Source organism: Poecile atricapillus, chromosome 2, assembly GCF_030490865.1.
Source record: "Poecile atricapillus isolate bPoeAtr1 chromosome 2, bPoeAtr1.hap1, whole genome shotgun sequence".
Taxonomy (NCBI): Eukaryota; Metazoa; Chordata; class Aves; order Passeriformes; family Paridae; genus Poecile; species Poecile atricapillus.
Window position 1 is genome coordinate 62,998,107 of NC_081250.1, and position 19,699 is coordinate 63,017,805.

The 19,699-nt window shown below is 36.0% G+C and overlaps 1 protein-coding gene across 1 annotated transcript in view; it reads right to left on the bottom strand.

Moving 5' to 3' along the window:
- Positions 1–19,699, bottom strand: part of DTNBP1 (dystrobrevin binding protein 1) — a 63,848-nt gene that overhangs the window by 26,583 nt on the left and 17,566 nt on the right. The window contains exon 7 of the mRNA XM_058830623.1: positions 8,889–8,911. Within this exon, the coding sequence (XP_058686606.1) occupies positions 8,889–8,911 (23 nt within the window). The remainder of the gene's footprint in view (positions 1–8,888; positions 8,912–19,699) is intronic.

The window sequence follows — 19,699 nt, forward strand, 5'->3', positions numbered from 1 at the left end:
AGTGATGCTGCAGTTACACAACAGTGCATTTATGTTCAAAAACTGTAAGGCATTCCTCAGAATTTGGAACACTGGCACACGTTGCCTCTTCAGTTTAGGAGGGTGCACAGTGCTGCCAGAAACCAGGATAGCCATAGCAATTCCTTTCTTTTACTTAAGAAGATCACATTTTGCAAACCTTCTCTGTGATAATTATGAAAACACAGAGTAGGGACAAAAGGCAATTATATAACAAATACTTCTCCAATCGACATCATTAAAAGTAAAAATACCCAGAATGTTTGGCCTACAAAACACAGGTTTATTTAACTGGTGAAAATAACACCAAAAATATCTACGTGAAAGATTAAAAGAATTATAATAATCATGAGATAATCCTGCCTTCAGTCCAGACTTTGGTAATTAAAGGATGAATTCAAGTTAGAGCTGTAGACAGAACTGGCTTCTATTTTTTTCCCCATCAGTCATTTAAGCATTAGAGACAATTAAAATATTAAACATTTAAATATTTTCTCTTCTATATAAAGTGAGTATGACAGGACTTATGTTCCCATGAAATTGTTTCCTATTATCTACACAGTTTGCTATTCACCCTGGCAATGGCTGAAGAAAATCCCTATTGTTACCCTGGCCAGCTCCACTCCTCAAAACCAGGATTCTGCAAGGCTGATTCCAGCCACAGCCAACAGGAGCTGCACCTGCACACCCATGAGACGTCTTATTTTAAGCTTCAGTGATGCCAAAGTTGTTGTGATACATCTAACCTTTGAAAGGGCTTTTGACTTAGAGAGCTACTAGATTACAAAGAGAATAGGAATCAAGGAAAAAAGAGAGAACTACATAAATGCAACACTATTAAAATTTGTTGGGAGGATAAACCAGCCCCCTCAAAATGCAACGCAAAGGCAAGATGAGAAGGCATGCAGGTGTCTCGTGAAATAAAACTCACAAGATTCTCTAAAACTATATGTAGATGAAGTAGAATTTAATAGAAAGGAGGGTTCCTGCTCTTCACTCTTACCCAGTCAGAATTAGCATTAAAAAACCCGATAAACACAAGGTTTCAGAAGTATCAGTAACACTAGCACCCTACGGGTTATGCTAATTCATTGTCTGAATAGTACTTTCACATGACAGCCATCATCCAAAATCCTGAAATCTAGTTGAGCATGAAGGCTACAAACTGCACTATCGAATCTGCAACATAAAAAGTTACATTACAGCCAAACACATAACAAACAAAAAAATAATAAGTAAGTAAAATAATAATAAGTAAGTAAAAAGGCATTTAAAGCATTAAACCAGAAGTGGCTTGGGATAGAAGTGAGAAAGCCAAAACTTATCTTTGATCAGCCAAATTACAACAGCATACACTATTTTTCCCAAGGAAATCTGACTATCTAGTTCACCCATAAATAATCTGGTCCCTCTATAGCAGCCTTTTGAGACTTCCTTTAGAAACCCTACTCCCTATTTACAGCTTTGAAAATTCAGGCCTTTTCCCAATATATAACCACCTTAGTAATGAATGCCATTTTATCACTAAGATCCACTCAAGGCTGTATTGACACTACAGGAAAAAAACCCCGTTTTCACCTCACCAGCTGAAAACTAATAAAAAGTGAGCAAAATGAAAATAATTCCTCATTATATCAAATTATTAGGAGCTGGAGTTTTTCAGCCTGGAGAAGAGATGACGTCAGAGATCTCATTGTGTCCTTTAAGGGGGCTTATAAAAAGGAGGCAGAGGGATTTTTTTTTTTTTTTAAATGGGCAGATAGTGACAGAACAACGGGCAATTGATTTAAAATGAGAGTGCAGGTTTAGATTAGATGTTAGGAAGAAATTCTTTATTCAGTGGTGGTGAGCTACTGTCACAGGTTGCCCAGAGAAGGTGTGGATGCCTCATCCCTGGAAGCGTTCAAGGCCAGCTTGGATGGGGCTCTGAGCAACCTGGTCTAGTGAGTGGCACCCCAGCCATGGCAGGGGGGCTGGAATAAGAATCTTTAAGGTCCCTTTCAGCCCAACCCATTATATATTGAGTTAGTTGACAATGCAGGCCTCCTTTGAGCAAAGCACAATGGAAATCTGCCTTCTGATGCAGTAATCAAAGGCAGAATTGTAGATAATCTTGCTTCTACAGCTGAAATATGCCAAACCTCCCCTTTTTCGCCTCTTCCATTGAAATGTAAATTCAATTTCTTGTATAGAAAATATTGTCTGTCCTGAAGACTTGATGCTTATTAACATATTAGATAAATTTATTTCCAGTCACCTGCAAAAGAAATGTGTGCACAAGATATTATCCATTGTAGTTTGCTTCACTCCCAGTCTCAATACTTAATGCAGCAAATGTTTTGCTGCCTTGGCAAAGGCAGCTAATACATTTTCAATTACACCTGCTGCTCAATTTGTGGTGCCAATTGAGAACAAACTCACATTCAGAGGGTCAGCGAGAGGCAAGCAATTGCTTTTGTGTATTACCCCAGAAAACTGAAAACTTCCACTGTTCCTGGGTATGTATTCATAGACAGGACAAGTTCTCAAAGTATGCCATTAAGTTTAATAACTCTGCCAAACAGAATCAGACGTGTGCAACTCAGCACCATCCACCTGTGTGCCACAGAAATGTACATTTGAAAGCTCATACATACATTTCAGTGCTGGTAGTATCTGCCCAGATGTGTAAAGATTCAATTATTTACTACGGAGGACCAGTGAAAGACCAAGAGTGAACCTTAAACTCCTCTCTTTAAAAGGATTTTAAAACAAAAAGCCTTTTTAAAAGGCTTGATTTTAAGGCCATACCATTTCAAAGAAGGCAAAAAAAGAAGCAAAAATAGAAGATACAAAAAGCTATATACAGACCTAGAAACTGTAAAAACGTGTCTCAGGAGTTAAATAGATGCAAGAGTCTGCATCTGTTTTTATGAAAACATAAAAACTAAATCAAAAGCAAGGTAGCTATAAGGACACTTCAGAATCTTGTTTCCTCTTCCATCTGTCTCATCCTATTACACTAAAATGGAAGACTTAAGTAATTAAACTTATTTGCCTTTCACTCAAGGTTTGACCAGAGGTGCCAAAGTCTCAAATCTTTCTGTTCCCAAGAGAACAGTTATCATGTATAAGAGTCTTGGTCAATTCTTGCCACAAACAACACAGAGCATCCAAAGTTGCAAGGCTCAGGTCCTTCCATAGGAAGGATGGGAAAAAAACTAGTAAAACACAGTATTAACTAGCAATCTGGATGTTTTCAGCTCATAGCAAAACAATGAGAAAAACCCCTGATACGTGAATACAAACCTGAAATTTTAATTCCATTTTAGCTTTATTACAAAAGAATTAAGCAATTCTTTCCTAACTGTTTTCTGGTATGACAAAGCAAGAGTTGTCTGTGCTACAAGGTTTAAATATTGAAGTTTTGGACCACACAAATGTTAAAGTACTCGAACTCCATGTGGCTGGAATTAATTTCTACCACAATGTCATCTTACTCTTTCTCAGAAGAAACTTACAAGATTATGTGCTCAAAATGACAGCTCAGCTTGAAGAGCAACTACGTCATTGAATGTATGAGCTTTGTGAACCATGAGCTTTAAAGACCTCCACTGCATATTACTCATGCATCTAGAAGGCAATGTGAGGAATAGGAAAAAGGAGTTTTATTTTCACAGCCATCAGAACACAGCATGATAAAGAGGATCCCTGGACTGGATGAAAAAAAAAATATCAGTTTGACATACTATTTGTTAAAGTGAGTAGATTTTAAAAAATGGAGAACAAAGAGATGGAGACAACAGACTGCTCCCAAATATTGTGTGCTCTTAGAAGAGGGAACAGCGAAAGTCAGGAAATTAAAGTGTGGATAGAAACATATTTAAGCTCCAAATAAAAGGACTGGAAAACTGCAATTTCAACAGCAGCATCTTAGATGCATGAATAGGGATGACAAAATCTGCATAGCAAATGTGACCCTATGACTTAACCTTGAAGGCAAAAGCAAGAAAAAGCACCTCTACTTTACAGGTCAATTTCTCAAGGAATATTTTGACAAAGCTCTCTCTCAGCTGGCCTTGTTTGAGAGAGATCACATATTCAAAAGGCTGTAAACATATTTTATTGTATTGTAAACAGAAGTGCTGAAAATGGTCATATGACCTGTTTCCCTGAGCTTGAATGAAACTAATCCCGTTAAAGCTTAGAAATATGCATGACTCAGTAGCCAAAGCCATGTGCATATTTGCCCTTGCAAAGTTGCTGCCACCTTTCATTGTCCAAAAGTGCTGTGTTGCTGATCGCCAAACAGCCTCTAGTGCTTTAGTTTTTTTTCCAGAAATGAACTCAAAACATTGCATCCTGAACTTGTAATAAAAAGGAACTTTTACAAACAATTTTAAAATTTATCATGTATATAGTTCTTATTTGGATAAATTAGAAGAAAACTCAACAGCATATGTTACTACTATTGTGCAATTCTACTGCTTTTAAAACTTCTATTTTTTTCCCTACTCTGTCACTGCTGATTACCTACCCCATTATCTGCTCCACTCTTCCATCTTCTAATGAGATTAACAGTATATTGTAACTATTTACTACACAATCCTGGCTGCTCTGGACCTAAAGGAATGTTAACTCAAAAAAGAAAAAAAGTAATTAAAAAATGGTACCATGTGCCTAGAAGAATGACGGAATGATCTGAAATCTCAGTGCACTCCGAAATGCACTAGGTTTCAAGTATCAGGAGCAAATAACCACATATGTGCTATCTAATTTCCAGTTCCTCAGCTGTAAAATGAAAATGATACCTTCCTAAATGATGCAAGAACACAACCCATCAAATACTAAAATCAAAACCACACACAAATATCAACTAAAATAAACTCTACCATCACAAGAAATTGCCAAGATTCAGAACAGAACACTTTTTTTAGCATCTTTATGAGTCTCAGCAAAGACAGGACAGCACAGAGCATAAACCAGTTCCTACAAGCAGTTCTCCCAAGACTGAAATTGGTGCACACTATGAAGAAACTTGCAGGCTACTCCATATGGCATACCAATGTTTCCATTCATAAATCCATCATCTTTTATAGTAAAGACCTCTGAAAGATAAAGTACTAAAAAAAGATAAGGAACTGGACAACCTTTGAGATGTTCTGTCCTCACACTTCAGGTACACAAATGCCAGTACTGCAGCAGTGTCAACAAACATCACACACTCATTCCCTGCCTACTTCAGAGATGTTTAACACAAAAAAGCAGGAAAGCTTCTAACCTTCACTTTCTCAGCATCACAGTTTTTAAGTAATAATCAACTTCAATTACTCTGTAACAGAAAACCCTTGTGGTTGAAAGAAGAGAGACTGGAAAGGTTTGTCCTGCCCCTGCACACTGCGGGTGTGGCAAACAACAAAGGAGAATGTCTGGCCCTGCAAAAATAAGTCTTAAAGCAACAAGAAGAATAGTAAAATCTATTCCTCACAATGAAATAGAGTACAATCTGCAATACCAATATGAAAATGGCAGAAACAAATTCTAAAACACTGACAAATACAAAAAATATTAATAATTTCTTAAAGTAGTATTGTATTTTTATTTCATGCTCCTTAAAGGTACTAACATCAATGAGCAAGAGAATTAGAGGATTCTCAACACTTTTCAATGCTGCAAACTGGCATATATACATTCCTTATTAAGGCACCTTCTAGATGACAGCTGCTATCTTCAAAGAATATACTTAAAAGACCAATGAATTACCACTTTGTACCTTGGCACACACAGTGGGAAGTTTTAAATGAAACCAGAGACAATTCTATCTCTTGGTTGTGTAGATTTTGCTTCAATATTGAAATAAATAAATACTAGTTATATACAAGGGCACTTAAAATGTTTTTAAGGTTACAGACACTTGAATATTTCACAATTTTACACACTACACCTGTGCACCTATTTGTATTTACACATCTACAAAACTCCAGGGAAGTAAAATTTTAAAACAGATCTGAGAGGTCTGTAAAGCTACCTAGCGGCATTGTGAGTCACATCTGCAATCTCATGGTCAGTGCCAACATAAAATGTACATTTTCTTCTGTATTCATCGGGCAATTGATGAGATGCATCACAGAATTCCAGCTTCTACCACTGCACTATTTTGAATCTCAGACTAGACCATTCAGTTTCTTAATTCTGGTAAAACTTACTTTCTATGCTGAGAAAGTCATAAGAACTCACCACTGGTGAATGTGAGAGATGCATCTAGACACTAAAAAAAGTGCATACAACTCTCTTTTAACCCTTCTAGCAAATGTCTTGAGGGAATATTTTTGTGGTACTTTAATTTCTGCATATTCAGATAGAATGATCTTGTATCTTTATGAAAGATATTTTTATGCGAGACATTTACCATCCTTATATCCTGGAAGCTATTACTTTTTAGCATATGGTATTCAAAATTCACAAATAACAAGTTACTATTATAAAAAATGTCATTTCGGGTTTTTCCATTGGAACAGATTTTAACGTACAATGATTTCAAGTGCAAATGCATTTAAAGATGCAAGTGTATAGGAAGGTATTTTAAACAGTTCCTCTTTCCTAGACCCTGCACTGGGTATTTCATGAACAGAATGTTGAGAAAGACATTTCACTCTGGACAATTATGCAAAGATAAATTAGTTGAGGATGTACTCTATACTTGCAATATTAAAATGTAAAGAACCATCTACTCAACTACTGAACACATTTCAGTCGGAACCAAATTTTACTGGTTTCTTCTGCTTTTTAGATTACAGTGTTAGGCTGTTAACTTAGGACAGACTGCTCATCCTTGCTGCTGCCTTTTCCTTCCTCTGTGACAGGATTCCTATGGACACCCACTGAGTTATCTCAGTGCGCTTCATTAACTGGAAGTGAAGTCAAACAAGTGACAGATCATTTTTGCCAAAACCTAGTGAGCTCTAGAAGCAGCTAAAAACAGAAAAGTCAAGTAGAAGCCCCGAGTTAGATTGGGCAAGGCTGTCCTAGAACCAAAACATTTGCCATTATGTAATCCTTCACAACTGGGAATCTCCTGCTCTCCCTATGAAATGATAATGATACTAATGGAAAGTCCAAAAGGCCAGAAAAAACTGACTGAAGCCAGTATAATGAATACCTCTACTTCACAATCTGGGTTAACAACAAAAATTCCAAGATTTGAGAACTTAGTAAATCAGAAAGAACATTTCCTCCAAGCACGTGTTTTTAATTGTGCACCTGGATTTTCAGTAGTCTAATCCCAATTTCCTGGGAAATGTCAGGCAAAACACTAAAAGTTGTTACACTGAATCTATTGTTTATTTTAAACCTTCTTCTTGTCATCTTCTAGAAAGTAATGAGACTTGCTTGATAAGACCATTCTTGAAATTGTCTAAGCTATGACTCCCCTTCTCCTCTGTCAGGTACGAGCTTGTCCACCAGTTTACTATACAAAAACACACACAAATTAGGCTGACAGATGTTTAATATCAATTTTCCATGATTCATCCCTCTATGCTTATCTAGCCTTCTCTTAGCTACCAAGACAAGTCTTTCATAACCAGTATTGGAAATCTGTATGCCTCTGTATCCATTACAGAACCAGTTGCTTAGTTTGGTATAAATTTCAAGGTTAACACACAGCTAGCATGTTCCTCTTCCATCAAAATAATTGTCTTTGTAAAATACTTACTGTCAAGTAACGTTAAAGTCTCTATTAAAATAACAAGGGGCCTAGAGAGAAATTACTTCGGAAACCACTCTCCTGGCTTCCAGAAACTCACTTAAAACACCTGATGAATACAAACAAACAAACGAGGATTCACTGTTCTCACAAGCACCAGGTACTACAATTACACTGTTACTGTAACTACAATGTTACAGGTACTACAATGCCTTGCTTTGGATCAGAAGGAGCCTGGCATTATCTTCTGTTTTGTATTGAGTTGCTCTATGTTGAAAGCTGTCAAATCAATCAACAAAAGGGTTGGTTCGGTAAGTTACAGAAAAAGTGACATTTTACATAATCTGTGTTGCTTATATTTTACTGTAACTGTTATTTTCCTTTTGTAGCATCACAAAGATGAGATAGTAATGAACTGAAAAGGCAAAGGAATGCAGCTGAGAGAAATTTCCATCCCTCCTTTCAATTTCAAGAGACAATTGATTGACATAAGTCAGTGCACCTGATTTCACTCTCAGAAATACGAGTCACAAACCCACAGTCACATCCTATCCAAAGGAAGAGATAATAGCAATTCTCAAACTGATCAAACATTAACATCAGTAGGAAGAGTAAGCCCTAGTTCAGGATTTACTGAAAATGGGACTGTGTCCTATCTATGTACCAGAGACAAAGCAATAGTACGTGACAGAGTTTCCAGCCATTACATCACATATTGGACAAATATTTGTATATATCATCGAGTCTCTCCAACAAGCTGAGCTACAAAAAATAAATTTGCATAATACTGTGAAAATTCTCTGGAAACAGCCAGACAAAAATCTAACATATAACAGCCTGCAACATGCGCCAAAAATATATCCGTGATAGAAAAGACATCAACTAGTTGAAGACAAAGCCCTTATCCATAAAAACTGAACACCAAAGGAAAGGCTTGAATTAGATAACAGAATCTCTGAAACCTAGATAAGACAACAAAATATCTGTGTTCCCTCTACCCTTAGGAATCTTCCAAAGAAAACAGTAGCAAGAACAGGCAAAATAAAAAATACACAGCTTCCTGGATCAATATAAAATTAACATTGTCAAATGTAGAAGGGAAAAAGTTCCTTCCCTAGTTTCACTTAATACACAAATTACCATAACTCTTACAAACACTTAAGTAGAAAATAAAAATAGAATTTACCTTTGAATGTCTCCAGTTCCTTCCTGTTGGAGAAGAGCAGAATTAAAAAAATAATTAGAAATACCACATGTAGAACTTCAGGATTTATTTTACAGGCTTTAAGACTTACTAACAGACAAAAACAAAAAAATTTGATTGCCACCATATATAAGGGTAATATTACTACATGTGTTTATCTTAAGCAAACAAAATCAACCTGTTTATAAATTATGCCACCACCTCTTTATAAACATATACAATTATACAAATATTACACATTTATATCTAGCTACATAATTTCCAGATACACTGCTCCAAAAAATAAGATTTCTTAAGGCTCTAGTTACTAAAGCATCCTTTGCTTAGCAGAGATTTACCAATTTACAGCACAGTGAATAACAATTTGTGTCCCATTTTCATCAATGCTATTCAAAAACATTTTGGCAACGCTGAAGGAGAAAAATTTGACAACACCACTCAGTTAAAACAGAGAGACAGGCAAAGAGACATTCAGTGATATTCCTCAGAGGAGAGGATTTCCAAGTACGTTATATCCCAGATAAACCACAGTATTCATGTACCAGAAAGCTAAAAACTGAAGTTAATATTTTTTTTGCCTTCATACCAGACCACTTTCCACTTTTAGTAGTTATGCAACTGTGAATGCAGAGGCTATAAAACAAAGACGTATTTTCTCTGTTTTAAAGAAACTGCAAAATGCTCCAACTATCATTATTATTATTATAAAGTAGTAATTCATCATAAATTTAAAGGCTAAAGAGGAATCAATATAATAACTGAGATAAGGCAGAATGCTGGCCTTACAAAACACTCACATCAAACATTTTTTCAGTCTAAGCCTCGCAAAATGCCTCGTTAAATTCTGAATTTTGAAGCAAAAGTGACTGTAAGAAAAATAAAGACTGAATTCAGAGCTGTTCAGATAAATTCTGGACAGCTGTTCTCTATCTACAGACTAAAGGACTCTTCAGTCACCTACCAGAGACACTGTTTTACAATAAAGATGCTATACCATAATAACTCCTTCTACCCCTTAACAGATGATGCAATTCAGCATCTATTGTTGCATCAAGAACAGACAAAACTCACTCAAAGCTGAAACAATTTATTCTTTAAGCAGGACAAAGTATTCTAAAAGAAGAAAGGGAATGCATTTACCTCCACATTTTCAGAGAACATCCCACTTTTGTCACCAAATGTTAAATACAAGTTTTTGAAAGAATGGGTGCTTTACCAGGAAATAAGCTAGAGTGTGATTCACAGTAAAGAATTCTATTAGTTGCAACTTCCTGTGAGTATCTATTTCCTTTCCTGCTTCTCCTCCATCCCTTTCCCAAGCTAATTTCTCCCTTTTATACCAGAGAAAAAAGCTACTTTACAATACCTGCGATTTGCAGGTTCATACCCCAAAAATTTTTTCCTATGCTGTATACTCTATTTAGAGTTACAAAATTCTTAAACACTCCCATAAGTTGCCCTCCTTATTTTTAAAAAATGGCACAGTAGTTGAGGAAACAACAATCACAGGAAATGCTTCTTTTCCATGGACTGAAACAAAACCATACCAGAGGAAACATCTTGTGAAAGTAAGAAGGGAAAAACTACATTACTTGCATCTAAAATCAGGAGATTTTATGACATGTGTCTACAAACGGAAAGACGAAACAATTCCTGCCATGGTGTTGAAAGAGGTTAGTAAACAAGATGGTAGTACAGTAACCAAGTGGCAATCACTCATTTTGTCTAAACACCCAGAATTATTCTTTTCAAAATCCATCAATATTTTTAGGGTTGAGATGCACTAAGCTGTTGTCCCTATATCCATATACATAATTACATTCATTAAGAAAACTGGAAATGGATATTTGACGAAAACTTTTTTCCCTCTGAAAAATTAAAAGTACCTATGATTAGCATACAGTAAAAATACAGATTTGAAATTTAAGGATCTTTATTTCCTAGTATCCTCATACCAATTCAGACCCAAAGACAGAAGATTCATATTTTACATATCATGAATTAATCATATCTTGAGGTTTCTCACTAGAATTTCACTGAAACTTCTATTTAGAAATACATACTAAAGTACATGCTTACTGAAACCATGTCCAGCATCAGCATCATGGAGGATTTTTTTTATTACTATTAATTAAGTAAAACGATCCAAATAAAAACTTGGAAGTTTGAAAATTTTAATCCTTAATCTCATTTATCAGCAGCTTTCATAAAAACATAACACTAAACTGAGAAGTGGAAAGGAAACAGACTTGTGATAACATTGGAAAAACAGATGGCTTAAGAGTATATCAGTACATTTTTTAGTTGGGTAATTAAGACCTGGCACACAGATGTACAGAGAAAAAGGTATAATAGAGTATTACATTTCTCCCCTTTACAAGTAAATAAAGGTTTTTGTATTTACTGATAAACTACTTCCTATGTCTTCTCTAAGAGTCTAAAGACAAAAGTCATCTGCAGAATACACTGACCTCACATTAAGGATTAAGCTTCATATTCAGAACACAGACAATATAAAGAAACTAAAGAAACAGTGAGAGTCATTAAAATGAAAAAGACTAAATTTAAAGCAGTTTTGGAAAAGCAGCCTTCAAAGCAAGGTTGAAAGACAAGCAGAAGGAAACATATAAGGCAATTGAAAGCACTTTATAGGGAAATGTTCCCAGATTTTAAAGAGTTTTCATCCAAAAGAACATTCATGCAATTCACAAATGGATGAGATAACCCTTTCCGCCACTATTAGAAGGAAAACATGCCTGCCTTGCCTCTGACCTTGCTACACATGAAGGCTCTTGAAGCCCAGTGTGAGCTGCTCAGCATCTGTCCAGGATTAAAGGAGCTCCCATGCTGAGTCTGACCACTGACCAATCCAACTACCTGGCATTTGACTATATGCTCTTCAGCTACTAAATTTTAGGTTACTGACAACAAACCTGGCTAGTTACTTGTATAAAAATACATTTTACCTTTTCATAGTTTACAGTAAGCTTTCAGAAGAAAGGACTGAATTAGGAGGTACATTATAATATAAATAGCTCTTTTCAGTGAAAGATGAAGTTCAGCACCTCTGAGCAAGTAAAAAAGGCTAAAATAACAAGCTAAAGTCTAATATAATCAGACTATAAAGGCATGGAGACACTTCAAAAGTAATCTCATTCTATGTGCAGAGCAATTTGCAAATCCCAGATTCTTTCCTGAGAGGCAAGAGAGTGTACAGGCTCCACTAACTCTTAAGTTATGTCCATGAAAACTATTTGGCCACACATATAGACAATAATGTTAATCCCTGCCTTTCCAGTTGCTTCTTTTCATAAAATAGATAGGGGATTGACGGATGGGTGCTTAATTACTCTGTGCAATTCTATACATGTCTAACTCAGTTACCAGTTTTTAAGACACCTGTAATGTTCTAATGACGATGCTGTCAGTGGTCTCAACTTCTTCATTTACAGAAAAGTTGAGATTGAGGGTTTGTGGTGAGAAAATATAATGGTGGAGACAATCAGGTGAAACAAACCATCTACAATATATGACTTGTCCCACAGGGTAACCAGCATGACCAGTTAGAGTTGCAATCTAGCTAGAACAGAGATACAAATTCCCGAGGACCTTCTCATTCCCCTCAGGCTTCTCACTGCATTGTTAGATTAACCCTACATTAGCCACTGAGCAGATGAGATGGACAATAGGAAGACTGTGCTGGTATCACTGACTGTCATAGGGTTAGTTTACCCTTAAGGAAGTTAAAGTTGCTGGGGGCTCCTGGGAGTCTTTTCTCCTGACCAATTATCGGTCATTGCTGAGAATTGACAGCAGTTTTAGCCATTGAAAAGTAAAATCAACTCGTGAACCCCACCTTTCAAGTGTACACCCAGAAGTCCGTGGTTGTTCTTTGTTTCTGACTGTGAAGGGTGGCAGAGCTCCGGCTGGCCTCCGGTTCCTTGCCCAGGCCATGCGGCTGGGCGGGGGCCGGGCCGGGCCCGCCGCGTCTCTCGTCTCCCGGCCGGGAGATGAGGCTTGCCCTAGGCCAGGTCGGGCTGGGCTGGGCCTGGCCCGATCTCTGGTTCAGCTGGAGGTTTTTGCTGTAACTACATTCACTAGAAAACTGCTGAGTGAAGAAGGAAAAGAGCTCTAAGCCTGCTGCAAGCAGAGACGGAGACTACGCTCTAAAGCAGCTATGAGGAACTTTCCATCGCAGACGGCTCCAGCTCCTGTTCAGCAGAAATCACCGAACTATCTACAAAAGCTTGGGCAAGATTTTAACTCTTTTTTATCCAGATGAAACTTGCAGATTAATCTTTTCATCCAGAGAGAGAAAAGGAGAGTGATCAACATGAAAAGAGACTTTATAAACTACTAGTGGCAAGAAAGAAAAGAGACTTCAAGAAAAGTAAAGAATTAAGAAGATGCTTTAATTAAGCTGAAATATCTTTCTGTTAAAACTATAGAGATGAACAATAAAGTCCTGAAAAGAACTCCTTTAATTCATAATAGAGTATGGGGAGGAATAGAATGTTCAAAGTGTAAATTTGAGTAAAAAGTGGAGTATAGTGAAGTGGTATAGTGAAGTGCTGGGAAATTTGAAGCCTTGAGAGGCAATGAGAAAACTGTTTTCTAGTGAAGCGTACCGAAACAAATGAAAAATACCTTTTTGCCTTTGACTAACTTATCCTTAAAAATGCTATCCTCAAACTTATGACCCATAACACATTTCAGAGTGATGTGGAATGGGAGGGGTGGGCTTTGATAACAGTAGCTCTGAGCAGCTGATATCAGAAAAACGAGAAACTATAACAAAAATAGTTTTCTTGTGACAAACTCCATAAATTAACAGAAAGGAACTTCTGTTTCTTTACAGAAACTGATGGAAAGACTATAGAAAGAATTAGAACTATTTAAACCATCAAAATTATAAAGTTTTTGTCTCTGTTGTCATGTGAACAAAAGAATGGTGAACAGTGAGAAATGAAAAGGTTTTTTTCTAAAAGTTTATTCTGGTGTTCTTATAGTGTGTCAATAAACTTTCTTTACTCCTTTTAAGTTTTATGCCTGATTTGCTCTCATTTTAATCCATATCTCACAGCAAAAGAGAAATAATTCTTTTTTCCCCTTTTTGTTAATTACTGGTTCAAAACCACGACACTGACAAACAAAAATCAATCTAGGAATCAGAATATGGGAGGACTAGGAGGCATAACTATCCTGCTTTAAGTTACTGAGATCAAAGGGAATTTAATTTCTTCAGCAACAGTATGAAAAAAACCTCAGGTTCTACTGTATCTTGCAAATGGCTGTAACATTAAGATCAATTTCCTAAGTGTAGCTAAACATCAAGAATCCAGTTAAATACCTAAGAGACTACAGAAGCACCACATGCTTTACAAAGATGCCACCAGCCAGAACTGATGATAAAATTGTGTTTTATCTTCAAGAGAATAGGCAGATAAGAAAGCAATAAAGTCCTAACTAAATGTCAGGAATAATTTTATAACACAAGCTCTAAAAGTAACAATCAGTAAGTTCCAACTACTAGACTCATATAGAAACAAAAGACAATATCAAGACAACATATGAATGCTGAAAATTGAGGATTAAATTTGAGAGATTTTACAATTGTATGTGTTGATAAATGTTGAGTTGCAAATACTATTTACAAAAAAAAACCAAAAAACAACCCAACAATTGAAGAAAGTATAAATGCTTATCAGCAAATTAATCTAAAAATATTTATGGCACCTAACACAATTCAACCCTCTGCATTTCCTCTGCTATGTCTGGTACAGTTAAGTTTTCAAAATTCTACACTGAAAAAAGAAAAAATCCTTCTATAGCCTGACTCAAGTTTTAGTAAGCTAAAAAGCCATGAGATCTCTCCTCTGGGACTTTGCTCTGGATGTCATCAGAAGCAAAAGACAAAAAACTGAGAACTCAAAACCTCTTGTATGGTGCGCAGAAATAATAATGTACCTTTTTTTTTTTTTGTACTTAGGATTAGCACTTCTGTCAATCCTGACACAAAACTGTTTTCCCCATCCTTGAGATTGGTTGAACACCCCTTGGAAATACTTAGGCCAATTACTACTTTGAAATACACTTGAGACTGAAGCAATGAAAAGCCTGTAAGTATTGAAGAATTAGTAAAAGCCAACACTATTACTAAACTACTGTTGGAATTGAACCACAGGCAAGGGTTTCTATTCATCTGACAAAACACTGAAGACAGGTCAGGATTCTTCATCATCAAAAGTGACATTTTATCCCCTAAAAGAGAAGAGCAGAGAACTAAGGCATTTCAATAATTTTGCAATGGAGATTGTTTTGTTTCCATACTCATGCAGATACAGAAGTAGCTGAAATATGTTTTCCAGCAAAACTTCTATTTTAACTTCATTCCAGAAGATGGAACTGATCCCAGCAAATTTTTGCAACAGAAATTACAAACATTAACTGGTAATCAAGTTAATAAATGCAACCAAAAACAAGTACTACCCTAATACATTCAGCAGTTTCAGGGTACAGTGAAAGCATTTCTGCTTCAATGTTTCAAAAAAAAACCAATAAATCTTAAGAACAAGGGGAGTCAACTTTCAGGCATTATCATTCAAAAGGACAGTAAAAAATAAGAGAGATGGCCTTAAAATCATAAAAAAATGGTAGAAGTGAAATCATTAAAGGCAAGTTTTGTCCTCTGCTAAGAGACTGACACAGGTCACTTACCATTAGAACCATTCCAAACTGGAATCTGAAATGTGGAAAAAATGCTTAGCTCCCTCTAAAAGCTCATGCCTTCAGAAGTAGGATTTTGCAGAGGACACAGTTTTTAATGCTTTTGCTTTCATTCTGCTGTTATCCAAAAGCCTGACTGTTTTTACATTTTTTAAAACTTTTATCTTAGCATGCAATGTCATTGGATCACTAAAACATGTATCAACACTGCTTGCTTTTATCATACAACCAAAATTTTGAGAACCAAAATTTAAAGCTGAAATTTGAGAATAGAAAATTAAGAGAAGCTACAGTTTGAGAAACTAGAAGGAATGTAAGAGAAGGTGAAGTTTAAGAGAAGGTACAAACAATCCACCATCAAAGGCCACCTCCACCATCAACTCTACCACTTATTTTCTAGAAAGAAAAGGAGTTCCTGCAAACCTGTTTTTATTAACAGCCACACGAGAAACTGCAGATTTCCTTTTAACCTGGCCAGCAATTTCCCCATGAGCATTAAAAAGAAGAGAAATTACAGTATTCAAAAACTGGCCAAGCTTTATTCAGTAAGTGACATATGTTAAAACCCTAATTCACAGAAACAAGGAAGTAAAACGAGCTTGTGACTCTATGTGCAATGTTCACCTAAAATGCCGAATGTAGTTCCATGCATCATGAACACAATTGTGCCAGAGAGAAGTTGTATCTCTCCAGGCACCTTCAACATGTCTCTTTGATGTAGGCATGTAAAATCTCCCTCACAGAAGCGTTGTCAATGAGTGCATTTAATACATTGTTTTTAACTACTTTTAAATGAATTGGTTTTTAATGCAGGTGGAAAGGAGTTATTAAAGATCTCAGGAAATAATCCATAGCAAAGAAACACAGAATTTATCAGGAGGCACAGCACAGAGAATGAATTTTAGTGCAGTAATGACAAGCACCTAAGCCTTGTTCTTCTGCCACAAGCCACAATGAATTAATTACCCATATAAATAATGCATTTTTAAGAGTGGGAGAGTATAAAATGATGATTAAGGCAGTCCTAAACCATCTGTTCCTATTATTGGTACAGTAAGTCTGGACAAAGAATGCCTGGTATTAACAGCTTGACAGGATTTGCAGATCATGCCCACTAACAAGCACCACATAAAGGTAGAGATAAATTATGCAGGATTGACATAATGTTTTAACATTTTTTAGATAACTTATTAAAAGGTGCTGTAGGATACAGAGGATCCAACACAAACATTCAGTCATTAATACAGGTCACAAAAGCCAAAGAAAAAGTCTTTTATTCGCCTATTTGAAAGAAAACAAGACTCTAAGGAGAAGGTAAGCAGCAAATCTCTTCGTTACAATGTCATTGTCTCTCTGTATCAAGCAAAGATCACCAGAGAAAGGGCAAAATCAAATAAACTTAAAAGTGACATAAATTATATCATACATTCACACTTTGGAAATAAGAGAAAAAAACCTGCCAAAACCCCTGCAATCTTCAAATCTGCTGTGTATTCAGTCTTGCCCAATGTTTCCAAATACTGGGATCACTGATGGGAGTAAAATTCACTAATAATGAAGCAGCATTCTCCTTTGGGCTTGGCGTACGCAGAATACTGTAATGCAAGAATTCTTGCAAACAAAAGAAAGTTCAGAGCATCCAAACTATAAAAAAAAGGAAGCAAAATTATCCATTAAACTCTTCTAAAGCTTGTGCAAGTCTCTGCAGGATCAACAGGCATTCTCATTCTATGTGTCTGCCCAAAGAAGTGCAGTAACTGATGGCCATAAAATTAATTGCAGCCTGTTATCACCATGAAAACACTTGCTGCTGATTGTGCTGTATTCAAACTCATGAGACAGGATAGAAAACATCTTCGCAATGTGAGTACAGAAACGTATACAATGCCTAATGAAAACTCAAAGCCAGTCACCCACTGCAATCTGCCATGAAAATTGTCCTGAAGGTAACCAAAGTTCTGCATCTAATCTTGAAAAATGTTTATTTAGGTACCCAGTTACACAGAGGTACAGCAGCTCCAAACCTATACCACTACAAGACAGATCAAAAAGAGCATGACATGAAAATTTACACTGGTAAAAACTTTGATGAGAGCTACTGAACATATAGCTGAGGTCTCAGAAATAATTCATGGTATGCTTAATGTTAGAAGGAAAAATATACTTGCTCAAAATATTTGCAACAAAAGGGGCATATATACTTTTTTACAAATAAAAAGTAAATTTCCTAAATTACATGTGAAGCTTGAAAGGCATATGAAGGTAAAATTTAAATGTATCACTGCCAGGTGGGAGGGAATCATCACTGAGGATACTGTACAATAGGGAGTACTGTTCCAGCCTATTGCTTAAGGAATGCTATGGATCTAAACAAGATCTACAGATATAGAGGTTTTTTTGTATTTACTTTTCAAATTTTTATATTGTTCAGGCCTATGACAAGCCACTGTATCTACATCCAAGAACCCTTACTGTCCCTTTTGTTCCCAAAGCAATTAAAAAGAGGGATAAAGTCTACAGAAGAAACCAACAGTAACTAAGACATTCTCTCACACACGTGTCTAATCTACACAATGCAGTTGCCATAAATTTTATGTCCTTCTGAATGAGAAAGTAAATCAAACATTCTCGTCCCCTAGAAGCACTGAAGCACCATAATGGCAATGCATTCAACATGAACTATGACAATCTGTTCAACTCCTCACCTACTGCACTAATTACAGAAGCATGGGGTTACACTTAATTTGACCACAATTAAACTTCTAAAATTCAAACATTAGGAATAAATACAAATTTTAAGAACTTATTTTCTCTTCAAGTAAAGTATTTGTTTAAATAACACAAAAAAGGAAAAACAATAGTCCCACCAAGGTTTGGATTTTACATTTATTTCTCTTCCATGTCTGTTCTCAAAGCTGACAAAGACTGAAAAACAGAGAGGGTTCTTAAAAAAGACAGCCTAAAAAATTATAATTCAGACAATTATGTTTTAAGTCAAATAATATACAGGAAAATCTATTCACTCTTTTCCAGTGACAAGGACCCTGCTATTCCAAATGTATTCCTACAAAATGCTGCATTTGGGCAGCTCCTTTTAATTGACAAAACAATCAGGAGCTGCTATTTTTCAAAATGTGGTGATCTCTGAAATGGATACAAATGGTACCAAGAGCTTCATAGGAAGTTTCAGCTTCAGGTCAGAATCATTTTATCTTACCACAAGGCTGCCATTCAGGGCGCATAAAAAGATGACGCAAAAGTGAGCTCCTGACAGTGCTTCCTAAAGGACACTGTGCACTTGGGAAAGCTAGAACTGCTACATGAGACTAAAGAGACACAGTTTTCTGCAATCAGAATATCAGAATGAAGGAAAGGGAAGAAGAATTGTGGTCAACTGAAAAAGGACAGGAAACAAAATGACATGGTTTAATGTCAACATACATCCAAACAATTGCAGGGAGACTAATCAGAGAAAACAAGAGTAGAATCTAGACTTCATACAACACTACTGGTATGATCAATGGATTTAAACACAAAAAAGAGAATATTAAAATTCCAGAAATAAGCTCACAAAAATAACCCCAAACCAATCTCCCCAAATATGAGGCTTTGAACTTGGAAAATATCCTGGATTGATCAATCTACTTTGAAATTAATACTCAAGACAATGACAAAAGGCAAAAAATTGATCTGTTTGAACTGAAATAAAGTTGTTCTATTTAATAGGGAGACCTATTTCTTAAAATACGTTCCCATAGTTACCATAAGCTGCATTTCATAGCTTTAATGTTGACCTAAAACACCTTCTTCTAAGTCTTTCATATAGGATTTTTTCAAAAGATTTGAAATACATTAGCTTCTAGCCTAAGCTCCAGAGTGACTTTTTAACGAAATTGTTTTTTTACATGCTTAAAATAACCCGAGTTTCTAGAGTTAATATCCATCTCAGTTTTCATCCCTATATTGTCAAAAAACATGAAATACTTTTTTTTTTTTTGAAATACAAAACCACTCACTCCCAGAAAATAATTTCTACGCTAAAGAGAGAGCATAGACTTCTGACCCCT